Below are 14405 nucleotides of genomic sequence, written 5' to 3' on the forward strand. Positions count from 1 at the left end.
GGGCGTGAAGAGTGTGCGAAAACAGGCGATAACTTCAGCTTGTCTGGACTCGATGAACGTAAACCAGCGGCGAGGACTGAGGATTGGGGGTTGATTTGAACATAAAGAAAAAAATCCAACAAGCGTAGCACTGAAAATTTCATCAAAATCGGATGAAAAAAAAGAAAGGAAATTTCACAAAACAGTTTTATGCACATGGTCAGTATGCAAATGAGACTGCATGATGACATCATCCACTCACAATTTTTTTTGTATTTTATAACATGAAATATTCTAATTTTCTCCTCATTGTCAAGTGAAACAACGATTTATTCCTCCCTGTACATGTGGAACTAGCATTGTTTGATACTATACGTTTCGGAATATGTTTCAGTTAAGTTGGTCCTTATATATATAAAATGAAATATTGTATAATTCAAACAATAAAAACAATAGTGAGTGATAGACATCATCGACTGACTCATTTGCAAGCCATTGAGTTGTGCATATATCTGTTTTGTGAAAAATGAGCGAAACTTTAAATGCCATAGCTTTCTTATTTTATATGTTTTGATGAAATTTATCATGCTATATTTCTCTATTTATTCAAATCAACATGGGATGGACTTAACCTTTAAATACGCAATTTCTCAAATTGAATTGTAAGGTCTCATGGATTCATGGAGTTATACAAAGAATGTCTCTTCTTTTCACTCCTATTCCCTTTCTTTTAATTATCCTTCTCCTCTTTTGCCCACTTCTAGGCCTATCACTATTGGAAAATAATAAGAACATTCGTACTGTCCTCACAGGGCCTCCCACTGGCACACAATACTGGGGGTAAAGTCCCCCCCCCCCCGACACAATTTTGATAATGATTCTTGGGGGGGTCAGAATTTTAATGGCGGCCTCGAATCTCTTCTTCCTCTACCTTTTTTTTTTTCCTCCCCCCTCCCACTTTTTTGGGTTGTCAACATTTCAGGCGGGAAAGTGATTCCGGCAATGCTGATGAGCATTTTTTTTCTTGTTCTTTGATTTGGTCATTATGATTTATTTTGCTAGTCCTCACGAGGTTACTAAGTGGACCTACTGTTCTCATTATTTCTTAATATCATCGAAATATATCTTTGTTAAACAAATCTTTGTGTGGGAATTGTGACGCCTCTTTTTATTCATCGTCGATGTTTCCATTTCTTCTTTCCTTTCTTTTTCTTCTTCTTTCTCATATTTTGTTTTATTTTCATTATTTTTTATACATTCATCTATTCTTGTTTTGCGTTCGTTCGTAAGTTTTTTCATTTGTTTTTCATGTCTCTACAAAGACTCAAATTTTTCTAATTTTATTCCGGAACTACTTTCTTTCTAATACATATCTTCCATTCATCTCTTCCTTTCTTATTTTCAAACATTGATTCAACATTTTTTTCTTCAATTTGTTGATTTAGTATATTCATTCACATATTCATGTTCAAAATGTCCATAAATACACAAATATTTTACTAACTACTTATTTAGTTCGCAAAGTATCTTTGCCTGTCTTTACAGTTCAGAAATGTGACCTTCGGACTTTGATATATAGCTGCTATTCACATGACTCGAATGTTTCTCAATCATTTTTTCATGTTGTTATTGTTTTACATGTACATCCTCGTTACAATCATGATGGATTGAATATCCATGATTGTAATCAAGGTTGACTATTCAATATCTTGAGGAATTATGAATTATGTGTGATTGAACAGTTAATAACCAAAACAGAGGTAATTTAGGATTTGAGGGGCGGGGCGACAGTGCACCTGTTGCAAGAACTTGTCAGTACACCAATCACTATAGCGCTCTCAAAAAAGACTCCAGTGACGTTTTCTATTGACATCGGACACGCATAACCGGTTCGAGGGGATCCCATGACAACACAATCTAGCAACAGACGCCGGCTGCTATTGACCATCCCGTGTGTTCACGCAACCAAGCACTGTTATTGTTCTAGCGACCTATACACGCGGGAGAAGAACACCCACTCCCGCGACAACCCATCATCAGAAAAAAGAGAATATCATCGTCAAACAGCTGGATATTTGGTGCATTTAAAGGAATATTTGTTAATGAAATGGAGGTGTAAATACACGCATTTTTCAAGATGATGATGTCCACACGCACCCGTACCCAAATGCCCCTTGCCACGGCGACGGTCGGCCCACAGAGCTGGAGCGATGCTACGGTGAATGAGATTAAAATTTCGCAAGCGGCTGTGGAAAAAACAGACACGGGCCAAGAAGCCGGACGTTCTTTCGATGCCTTGCCATCCCTTCGAGATAATTGTGCTCAGCAAAGTAATACAGTCGTTCACCAGTATGTCAGGGAATGCAGAATATCACTTGTCAAACTCCGGGACAGTTTTCTTGAAACCAATGAAGAAGTCAAAAGTTTATTACGCGGGAAGGAGGCGCTGGAAAAGAAACTGGAACACATTCGAAAAGACATTGCACTCAATAAGATGAGCACAGAAATCAGAAGCACACGACCATCAAGAGAAAGGGTAATCTATTATAACTAGATTTTAATTCGTCATGAGGACGAATTAGGTGGTCTGTCATGAATTTTCATTCAGTGTCGGCTAATGTTGTATGAAATGAATTACTTAGATATGATTGATAATCTTGATCATACACATCATAGGACTAAATTTAGACCATTCCTATATGTGATTATTAATGTGGGGATGACAATCGTGATGAGTATAATGATGGTGGTTATAATACAATACGTTAAATATGAAATGAAGTTTGGAGCACGTTAAACGCCTTAAAAACTCTTAAAATCGATTTTTACCAAAATTGACATTCTAAAATTGTGCAACGAAAGGCGCCTTAATCTTAATTTCCACAGCAGCTAATTTTTAATCAACAGTTTTATGTTTTTTTTGTGCAAAATCTTTTTAAAAACCCTTTGTACTGTTAGCACTTTTTTTCAAGATTTCAAGCAAGAATTTTTACAATTTTAGTGGGTATAAATTTCACAGAATACATGAAAATTCATAGGTGATACTTTTTAAAACTAAAATATGTTTAAAACTTTTGTTCAAAATTTCTTCTAAATTTCTATCATTTTAATTAGAAATTTCTGAATCACAATGCTTCAGTTTCCCAGCATTCACTTAAAAACTGATCAGCGATGTTTTCTATGAAAAAATGACGTAGAATTTTGTTGTAAAAGTTTGCAAAATTCTGAAAATTTCTAAAAATTTCACATTTTTACCATCAAGAATTTTCAATATCCATTGATTAATTGAGTATGACTGAAATTTACTTGAAAATTCTTTCGTGATGATTTTTAGTGAAAAAAGGTAAGGTAAAAGATCAAAATACAAGCAATTTTCCCGCAAAATTAACGAATTTGCACAATTTTTAAAAATTTCATATAAGGTACCTGCAAATTTGTTATACATTATATTCAATAGAAATGACCACAAAAAAAAAAAATCCGGGAATTTCCACAAAATGTCTGGAATAAAATTTTTCCACCAAATAGCGTTTCAATATTGTAGCGTTTACTCAGAAAATACATAAATGATGTTTTACAATGTTAAAATTACCTCTTAAAGAGTTCCGGAAAATATACAAAAAATGTCGTACATGAAAAAGTGCAAAACCAGTGGGCTTGAAACTTACAGGAAGACCGTAAAATTGATTAATAAAACATTTTCTCTAAAAAATTCTCAAAAATTAGGCCGAGAAAAATTTTGCAAAAACTTAAACAGGTCACAAAACATTGATGCTGCGGTAGTAAGTGAAAATTATTCACACGTTATTTGTAGAGAATTGTTTTGACTACATCATATCAAAATTTGAGAGAAAACTGAGCACTAATAAAAAAGATACGGTCAAATATCTATAAATACATTGACGTATATTGCGAAAATGTGTAATTTTCATTTTTAACGTAATTTTGTAGTAATAACGCAGTCTCCAGATGAGATATTCACTATATCCAAGAGTGAGGAAAAATTGGGGGTCAACGGACTCCTTGAAGAGCTACAGTGAATTTTATATAGGCATATTTTGGGCCACTTTTGACTTATTTTGCGAGTTTGCACGCGCGTGTAAGGCACATTTGAATTGACGCGCATTTGCGTATTATTGGTCGTAAGAGGCTGAATGAGGTATCAAATTAATCAGAAGATCATGGACGATGGACAGACACAAAATAAATGACGACTCGAAGAGGCATAGCGATGGTAGGAGCAAGAACGCGCACGCATACCTGTGCGCGCGCAAATTCTTGACATGCTCAAAATGGCCTGAAACGTACCCAAACTTGACCACGGTTGATTTGGAAAATTTTTAAAATTTGACGCGCGCGTACGTGCGCGTCGTGACCTTTGCATGACCTTTGTTGACATGTCCTGATGACTTGTCACCTGAACTTGATATGATGCAAATATGGATGATTTTTTATGATTAGTTGCGATGATATGATCAATCATTTAATTTTACAAAATGGCGCCTAGATGACGTCATCATGATTTGATAACCTTGAAAAGTTTCGTTTCGCATGTCCATAATGATTGCCATACATGACATGAAAATCAAGAAAATTGACATGCCCGATATTGAGATAAAGTGGTTACTAGCTTTGGCAATAAAAATAAAGAAAATTCTGACGAATATAATAGGTGATCTGTCATATTCATGACAGACCACCTAATAATAAAGGAAAAAAAAAAAAAAAAGAGAGTCAAGCGAGGTTTGAACCACCGACCCTAGCGTTACCAGGCAGATGCGTTATCCAGTCGACCACGATCTTCCGGACAGACAGGGAGCGCAAAACAGGAAACATATTGTCAATGTAAATTGTTGCAAGTACAAAAATGTCATGATGACAAACCTAGTACAAATTCCAGTTTTGAGAATAGTACAAGCTTTAAAATGAAACAATGGACATATTGTCTAAAGGGTACATTCTAAGGTAAAACATATTTAAAATTTGGCGAGAAAAGACCAATATTTACGTAATTAGAATCAATTTACATGAGTGTTGTGACATCATGAAACAGAAAACACTAATTTTTAGTTCCGACGCCATGTTGATGACGTCACGATGTTTTTAAGGGTCAAATGTGGCATAAAATCATATCTCCAATTCATACTCTATTCGAATAGGAAAAAAAAATTTGGGGTCAACGGACTCCTTGAAGAGCTACAGTGAATTTTATATAGGCATATTTTGGGCCACTTTTGACTTATTTTGCGAGTTTGCACGCGCGTGTAAGGCACATTTGAATTGACGCGCATTTGCGTATTATTGGTCGTAAGAGGCTGAATGAGGTATCAAATTAATCAGAAGATCATGGACGATGGACAGACACAAAATAAATGACGACTCGAAGAGGCATAGCGATGGTAGGAGCAAGAACGCGCACGCATACCTGTGCGCGCGCAAATTCTTGACATGCTCAAAATGGCCTGAAACGTACCCAAACTTGACCACGGTTGATTTGGAAAATTTTTAAAATTTGACGCGCGCGTACGTGCGCGTCGTGACCTTTGCATGACCTTTGTTGACATGTCCTGATGACTTGTCACCTGAACTTGATATGATGCAAATATGGATGATTTTTTATGATTAGTTGCGATGATATGATCAATCATTTAATTTTACAAAATGGCGCCTAGATGACGTCATCATGATTTGATAACCTTGAAAAGTTTCGTTTCGCATGTCCATAATGATTGCCATACATGACATGAAAATCAAGAAAATTGACATGCCCGATATTGAGATAAAGTGGTTACTAGCTTTGGCAATAAAAATAAAGAAAATTCTGACGAATATAATAGGTGATCTGTCATATTCATGACAGACCACCTAATAATAAAGGAAAAAAAAAAAAAAAAGAGAGTCAAGCGAGGTTTGAACCACCGACCCTAGCGTTACCAGGCAGATGCGTTATCCAGTCGACCACGATCTTCCGGACAGACAGGGAGCGCAAAACAGGAAACATATTGTCAATGTAAATTGTTGCAAGTACAAAAATGTCATGATGACAAACCTAGTACAAATTCCAGTTTTGAGAATAGTACAAGCTTTAAAATGAAACAATGGACATATTGTCTAAAGGGTACATTCTAAGGTAAAACATATTTAAAATTTGGCGAGAAAAGACCAATATTTACGTAATTAGAATCAATTTACATGAGTGTTGTGACATCATGAAACAGAAAACACTAATTTTTAGTTCCGACGCCATGTTGATGACGTCACGATGTTTTTAAGGGTCAAATGTGGCATAAAATCATATCTCCAATTCATACTCTATTCGAATAGGAAAAAAAAATTTGGGGTCAACGGACTCCTTGAAGAGCTACAGTGAATTTTATATAGGCATATTTTGGGCCACTTTTGACTTATTTTGCGAGTTTGCACGCGCGTGTAAGGCACATTTGAATTGACGCGCATTTGCGTATTATTGGTCGTAAGAGGCTGAATGAGGTATCAAATTAATCAGAAGATCATGGACGATGGACAGACACAAAATAAATGACGACTCGAAGAGGCATAGCGATGGTAGGAGCAAGAACGCGCACGCATACCTGTGCGCGCGCAAATTCTTGACATGCTCAAAATGGCCTGAAACGTACCCAAACTTGACCACGGTTGATTTGGAAAATTTTTAAAATTTGACGCGCGCGTACGTGCGCGTCGTGACCTTTGCATGACCTCTGTTGACATGTCCTGATGACTTGTCACCTGAACTTGATATGATGCAAATATGGATGATTTTTGATGATTAGTTGCGATGATATGATCAATCATTTAATTTTACAAAATGGCGCCTAGATGACGTCATCATGATTTGATAACCTTGAAAAGTTTCGTTTCGCATGTCCATAATGATTGCCATACATGACATGAAAATCAAGAAAATTGACATGCCCGATATTGAGATAAAGTGGTTACTAGCTTTGGCAATAAAAATAAAGAAAATTCTGACGAATATAATAGGTGATCTGTCATATTCATGACAGACCACCTAATAATAAAGGAAAAAAAAAAAAAAAGAGAGTCAAGCGAGGTTTGAACCACCGACCCTAGCGTTACCAGGCAGATGCGTTATCCAGTCGACCACGATCTTCCGGACAGACAGGGAGCGCAAAACAGGAAACATATTGTCAATGTAAATTGTTGCAAGTACAAAAATGTCATGATGACAAACCTAGTACAAATTCCAGTTTTGAGAATAGTACAAGCTTTAAAATGAAACAATGGACATATTGTCTAAAGGGTACATTCTAAGGTAAAACATATTTAAAATTTGGCGAGAAAAGACCAATATTTACGTAATTAGAATCAATTTACATGAGTGTTGTGACATCATGAAACAGAAAACACTAATTTTTAGTTCCGACGCCATGTTGATGACGTCACGATGTTTTTAAGGGTCAAATGTGGCATAAAATCATATCTCCAATTCATACTCTATTCGAATAGGAAAAAAAATTTGGGGTCAACGGACTCCTTGAAGAGCTACAGTGAATTTTATATAGGCATATTTTGGGCCACTTTTGACTTATTTTGCGAGTTTGCACGCGCGTGTAAGGCACATTTGAATTGACGCGCATTTGCGTATTATTGGTCGTAAGAGGCTGAATGAGGTATCAAATTAATCAGAAGATCATGGACGATGGACAGACACAAAATAAATGACGACTCGAAGAGGCATAGCGATGGTAGGAGCAAGAACGCGCACGCATACCTGTGCGCGCGCAAATTCTTGACATGCTCAAAATGGCCTGAAACGTACCCAAACTTGACCACGGTTGATTTGGAAAATTTTTAAAATTTGACGCGCGCGTACGTGCGCGTCGTGACCTTTGCATGACCTTTGTTGACATGTCCTGATGACTTGTCACCTGAACTTGATATGATGCAAATATGGATGATATTTTATGATTAGTTGCGATGATATGATCAATCATTTAATTTTACAAAATGGCGCCTAGATGACGTCATCATGATTTGATAACCTTGAAAAGTTTCGTTTCGCATGTCCATAATGATTGCCATACATGACATGAAAATCAAGAAAATTGACATGCCCGATATTGAGATAAAGTGGTTACTAGCTTTGGCAATAAAAATAAAGAAAATTCTGACGAATATAATAGGTGATCTGTCATATTCATGACAGACCACCTAATTAAGAACGTAGGCCTGTTGTTTTAAAAAAAACTCGGCCTAATAGAGGTCTAATGCTACAGTCCCAAATACTAACCTTCCTTTTTTGTAACTACTGTACATCATAAGTAGAGACTCTAGTGCCAAGTTCGAGGCGAAATGAGTTCCAATATTTTTTGTTTCATCTGTAGAATAAATGTAGTCTATGTTGTCAAATCTCTCCCTGTTTTGATCTCCCACTCTTCGGAGGTTAGCGATAAGTTGCAGTCAATAAGGATTGATGACGTGTTGATCAGGTACTGGGATGTAATCTAATAAATAAATGATGTCGTCCAGACGTCTCAGTTAAAAACATCACATTTTACTGATTCGCTCTGTTTCAAGATGGTCCTAACTTCACTAAGCCTAATACTGATAGTAAATTTTGAAGTTACGTGTACTAATTATATGGGTTTTTAATTGTTGACAAAACTTTAAATCTATTGACCTCTTAAAAATGTGGTCTTGTTCTTTAAGGACTTTGCATTTTATTTTGCAAGCAACGTTCATTTTATTTAGAAATAAATGTAAAAAGGTAGGCCAAGATCTAAGTCCTTATCACCCTCAGTTAATATATTTTCATTAGGCCTATTACACCCCCCCCCCCCCCACTTCAATATCTAAAAAAAATCCTTACTGTCTGCATGCTTATATTTTTGCAGAATAGAACTCTTTTATGTACAGTAATGCAAAATATTGACTTTGGCAATCCATGACAAGAAGGGGGGGGGGGGGGTTTGTAGCAATACGGCAGCATTTTACCTGACCTTAACCCAACCCAATTGCCTGAAATTCATAAAAATGTTGGTTTTTTAATGCCTTCTACCTGACATTTAAAAACAAATCAGTTTTAAAAAATAAAGTAAAATATAAATTTGATATGGTTTTGTCTTTAGTGTTTTTTGATAAAAGCAAATAAAATAAATGTGCATAATCAAGTAGATAATTGATGCATGCTCTATACTTGTGTATTTCTCAAATCTTGATCAAACATTGCTTGAAAAGTTCTTGAAATTGGCAATGAATACATCCACTGGAGTATTTCAAATATATGGAGACTTGTAAATATGATTTAACTGACACTGTGACAGATGTTATAAGCTCAGAGGGGGCACTCACATATATTGGTGGTACGGGGACGTGCCGCTTTGATGACCCCCTTTTTCAGACCCAATTTTCAGTTCTCTAGATACTCCGAATGACAAAAGTTCAGTTCAGAAGCCGCCCAGCCCTGCTCGCAAGACCCCCATTACGAGACATCTCAGTTCTCCAGCCCTACCAAAATTGTCCAGCGCAAGCACCGCATGCGAGAGATGCACATATGTCTTCGCAACTCCCTACATAATACATGTAACTAGTAGCCGCTCTACGCATGGCGAGTGCATGCACAGCGCTATGGTGCAACGTATTTGCAGTGCCGCGATCCCATTCCGTAGACCCTGTTTTTCACACCGCTCGGTATATATTAAGTTCCCAAGACCCTGTATTTTACCCTTTTCGTCAGTTCCTTAGACCCCCATTTCAGAGTTTCGTGAGGCACGCCCCCATCAAAAAATAATTTGAGTGCCCTAAGCTACTGAGAATTCATGTATATGATTGCTTGGGAGCAAATTTGTCGGTGACTTTCACTGACAAACCTCTCTGTGAAATTGCTCCCAGATTTAAATTTGTCTAGACACTCAATAAATAGGTTGTAATCTGAACTCCCAGCTCACACACCCCATTTATGATGCATCATTACAGGGAGGACTCTGTATCTGAACTTCTTACTGGACTTCTTCTTCAAATTACCTATTTTTCCTTAAATATTTTTTTGGGGGTAAAACTACCTTTGGTTACATACTTGTAGTAATTGTATGCAAAAAGCTTGCCCATTGTTTGGACCCGAAGCGTGTAAGGAGAACTTTTCTTGGTGTACCAACTCCCTATTGTTTGTTTCGTTATAATGACTTCATGGGGTTTCTTTTTAAATAAACAAAGGAGTTGGCTTGCATTCTGTTACCCAAAGAAAAGCAAATAGACATGGGTCTTTGGCATGGCAACCTCTAAGTAACTTGTGTAGTTGCTAATTGGACATTTAGTGATTAGCATGGACAAGCCAGTAACAGTGAAAACATGTGCAGTAAAGGATGGTATATAAGTATATACTGTACTGATTACTTCTTTGTAAAAAGAATGTTTACAATTCTGTAGTTTCACACTAGTGCACATACATTTGTATGAACATCTGTATGAACATTTCCTTTTGCAATATGTCTTTTTTTCTTTTGAGAAGTTAACTTACCTGTCTTATTACTGATTTACATAAAGATGTCCGAAAACATGGATTTATCCACAGTAGATTACTAATTCTTGAGCAAAGACCACACAAAATGGCTTTGCATGTGTTTCCCCCTTAGCATATTTGTTATAAACTTTCTCCTTTCATAATATTTTTAAGAAAAAATCATTAATAAATATTTGTCTATTTTTTCCTTTTTTGTCTCAATTTAAATTTTATAGGGAAGAGATGGTGCAGATGACGTAGTGGAGAAAGAATTCCGACATCTCCATCAACTTAAAAAGGCTCTAGAATTGCAACTACGCTCAGTTCAGAAACAACTTCAGGTATGTGGTGTATCTTTAATAAATCATTTTTATTCATTTGTAAATATATTTGTGAAACCCTTCTCTTCTGGAATCTTTTAGGGTTATTATTAATTTAGGAGTGGCATAGTTCAGAATTCTGAATTATTTAAGCTGATTTCATAGTTGGTTGAACAACTATTTGCATCTATTATTTTGCACTTAATCTCAGCCGTTGCAAATAGTTGTATTTGATTTAAAAGTTTGGAAATGTTTTTCTTAGCAAAATATTTGAAAACGATGTTTACATAGTGATATATATATATTTTCTTTCAGGTCCTAGATCAGTGCAGGAAGCGACTTAGCGCTGTCATCCAAGAAAGAAACAGGGTCCTAGACCTACTGTGCCATGCCGTCTCCTCCGTCAATGGGCGTGCTTCTCGCAACAGTGGACGCATCTCCCGTCAAGAGAAGACCATGACCTTTGGTGGCAATGGCACAGGCTACACTCGTCAGATCAACCTGAATGTTTCGGAGTTGCTTGGTACTGGATCGTTGCCTCCTGATGGAGAGGAACAAAATGGCTCCAACACACCCCCTCCAGATCCCCTAGGCCCGTTCACCCCAGAAGCAGCAGCTGCCATCGCTCAGGCCAGGGAAGCACGCCAGCGCTCACAAGTCCTCCGCAAGGAAATCCGTGATGCCATTGAGAATACTCAGCAGTTGCAGCAGGCTGCACACAGAGCTGTTAATGATAGTCTTAATCAGAAGGTTGCTGAGACTGTCACACTGAAGGTACATTGGTTTATCATTCAATAAAATACTTACCTTGAATTCTTTTGTTTTATCAATGTTTGTCACACCGTCATATACTTTCAAGAGAATGAAATAAGAAACATTGATATGGGGTCGGGACAACTCGGACCTCGGGATATACTTTATTTCCAATCTTACATTAATGTCCTGCTTTGATCGTCATTATTGAAAGTACTACCTTGCCTATCCAAACTTTTGAACGTTCAACATTTTTTTTCTTTCCAATTTTAGCAACATCTGACTGTAGCAGCTGGTGAGAACCGTCATTCCATCCACCGTGCCCAGCGTTGGTATGACTCTACAGAGAAGGCCTTAGGCTACACCATTGGACCTGAGATGCAGTCTGACTTGGAGACCAGGGAGAAACTAACCCGTCCTCTGGTCCGGGTATACCAGCGACACCCAGGCACCAACCTACCAGAAGCACAAGATATTATCAGGGTAAGTACGTGTGATATGTCAATGGGTGATCTGATTCAAAGTGTGATATTGGAAGCTGGTTTCGGTATTTGGGTTAAAGCATGCACCAACCACAACTCCCAACATTGAATGAAGCTTGTGTTTGGATGGAGTTCACCTAGAGTTGCACTGTCAATAAAGTAAATGTTGTCATTAAAATCCAAAAATCAATGCGCTGTTCAGCAGTCTGACTTACAACTCTGACACAGACACCATACTTGAAATCAGCTTGTATGTAAAAGCTGATCTTTGTTCCAGTGCGACCATTGGTCCCATGGATAGAAAATTTGCCCATCCAGCCACATATTAACCTTTAATATCTCAACCTAACACTGGCCCCAATTCTTATCATCATATATCAACACCAAAACCTTTCAAAACACATTCCTAAATGTATGGTCTGTGAGAAACTTTATACAGAAGCATCCTCCTTGATCTACAAAACTCTAAGATAGGTTGCATTTGATATCAATTTGTTCCTTGCTTTTTTCTACCGATTCTTCAGGGTGCTGCCGGCCTAGACGAATCACTACTCAAGACAAGCCGTAATATCGGTCTCCTTCAAATGGCACAGGGTCGTCTCCAAGGCGATATTAGGCACAAGCATGCCGGTGCCAGTGTCGACTCCTCGATCGTACGGATGCGACGTCGCCTCGCCAACCACAGATGGGTGATGGGAAGCGTTTGATTGCCTCTTTTCTCGAGGTGTTGCCATTAGGCATGTTTGATTGCAGAAAAATGAAGGAAAAAAAGCAATATAGTCTACTCCATTCTTTTGAAAATAATGAAAAAAATACCTGATGAAATATATTATCCCATTAGGTATTATGTTGATAAAGGGCTAGTTATTATAGTGCAAGGGTTGGCAAACAATGATTCTTATAGACCAATCAGACATCAGTTTATTCCTAATATTTTTTATGCATTTTATTTTTTATTTATTTACTTGTCACTTAGTATATGAATCTTAACCACCAGTCCAATCCAAATTGACATTTTCATAATTTAACATTTATTGCATACTAAATTTCCAATTGCTGGGATTTTCAGTTTGAATAATGCAGACCTGTCTTATCTAATTATAAAATAATAAATCAATCCGATAAATAACAATTATTAAATGTAATAACAAGGTATGTAGTTGTGGTAATACAACCTCATTAATTGAATCATAGAATAAAAAATAAAGATATTTTGTGAATAATTTGCATTAAAATGGAATGAACGTGTGATGGCTTAATCAGCTGGGAACTGTATATCTGCAATGCACCCAAGTTTTATTTGTTCACTCTAGTTCAAAATATGCTGTGAATGGAATGGTATGAAGTGAGTATATGGGAATTTTATTGAATGGAAGGACAGGTTTCAAAATGGCAGCTCTTTGTAGATTGTCCCATCATCTCTGTTGTCAGCTCATTCCAAATGTCTTCATTTATGGTAAAGTGGAGTTATCTTCTCGTCATGCTTACTTATACATCTGAAAATAATGAAAATATAAATAATCATAGTGGGTTCTTTTACAGTTTTGACTTCTAAAATGCTGGAGCATACTCATAGACCAAGCACAGAAGAGGGATCACCTTGTTAATGTAAAGGAAGAGGCTTTAACTTGAAAGAATTTGGCATTATTTTAAAATAGGATACTCAAATTCCTATGTTTGCTTTATTTATAAGCTCCATGTACTTGCTTTTTTCTGTCTTGACACAAAATTGATGCTATATAAAGATTCTGAAGCTACATGCACTCATAAATCTAGAAGCTGTTTATGTTCACGATTTTAATGCAAATTCAAATTTACTGTAAATGGTGCATTCCATTTATGTCCAGCACAAAATGTTGCTGTTTTTTCAGCTAGCAGAGGCAGAGTTGTCAAGCAAATGATCATCAATTAACTAGTTACACCCATGGGGAGAAAGCGAAAACATCACACGTACCTACATATGTATATCTTGTTTGATTATTAGGATAATTGCTATTTATCACTTTTTCATGCGATGAATCATATTATTGCCAATGTAGTCTAGAAATGCATGTATTTTATTTTTGTGAGATTTGACCCGAAGGAGAAGGTGTGAGACGCAAAACCTTCAGATAAGTCAGGATTTAGTGCCTTGCAAAATTATTAGATGAGAAATGGTTCCGGACTAGGTCAGGATTGTTATCTGATTATATCGTAGAAAATATTATTGTACTGATTCTACAGTAAATCTATTGTGTATAGCTGCCTTATATATTTGTAAATAATATGCACAATTGTACATCATCAATGCTGTTAATCAACGAGGTTTGTGCTAATTTTCTCTTCCGTCCAGTCTCTTTGCTTTCTTCAGAAGCTACGCTGTATTATAAATTCAGTAATAATTCTATGAAA

At 36.7% G+C, this 14405-nt stretch overlaps 1 protein-coding gene across 1 annotated transcript; it reads left to right on the forward strand.

The window, feature by feature from the left end:
- The first annotated feature begins 1889 nt into the window (after nt 1–1889).
- On the forward strand, nt 1890–13517 carry LOC121428555 (coiled-coil domain-containing protein 105-like). The gene is made up of 5 exons (XM_041625258.1): nt 1890–2515; nt 10696–10800; nt 11095–11553; nt 11806–12015; nt 12539–13517. The coding sequence occupies exons 1-5, from the start codon at nt 2117–2119 to the stop codon at nt 12719–12721; spliced, it is 1356 nt and encodes a 451-aa protein (XP_041481192.1). The 5' UTR covers nt 1890–2116; the 3' UTR covers nt 12722–13517.
- Nucleotides 13518–14405: the final 888 nt, after the last annotated feature.

This window comes from Lytechinus variegatus, chromosome 15 (genome assembly GCF_018143015.1).
Source record: "Lytechinus variegatus isolate NC3 chromosome 15, Lvar_3.0, whole genome shotgun sequence".
NCBI lineage: Eukaryota > Metazoa > Echinodermata > Echinoidea > Temnopleuroida > Toxopneustidae > Lytechinus > Lytechinus variegatus.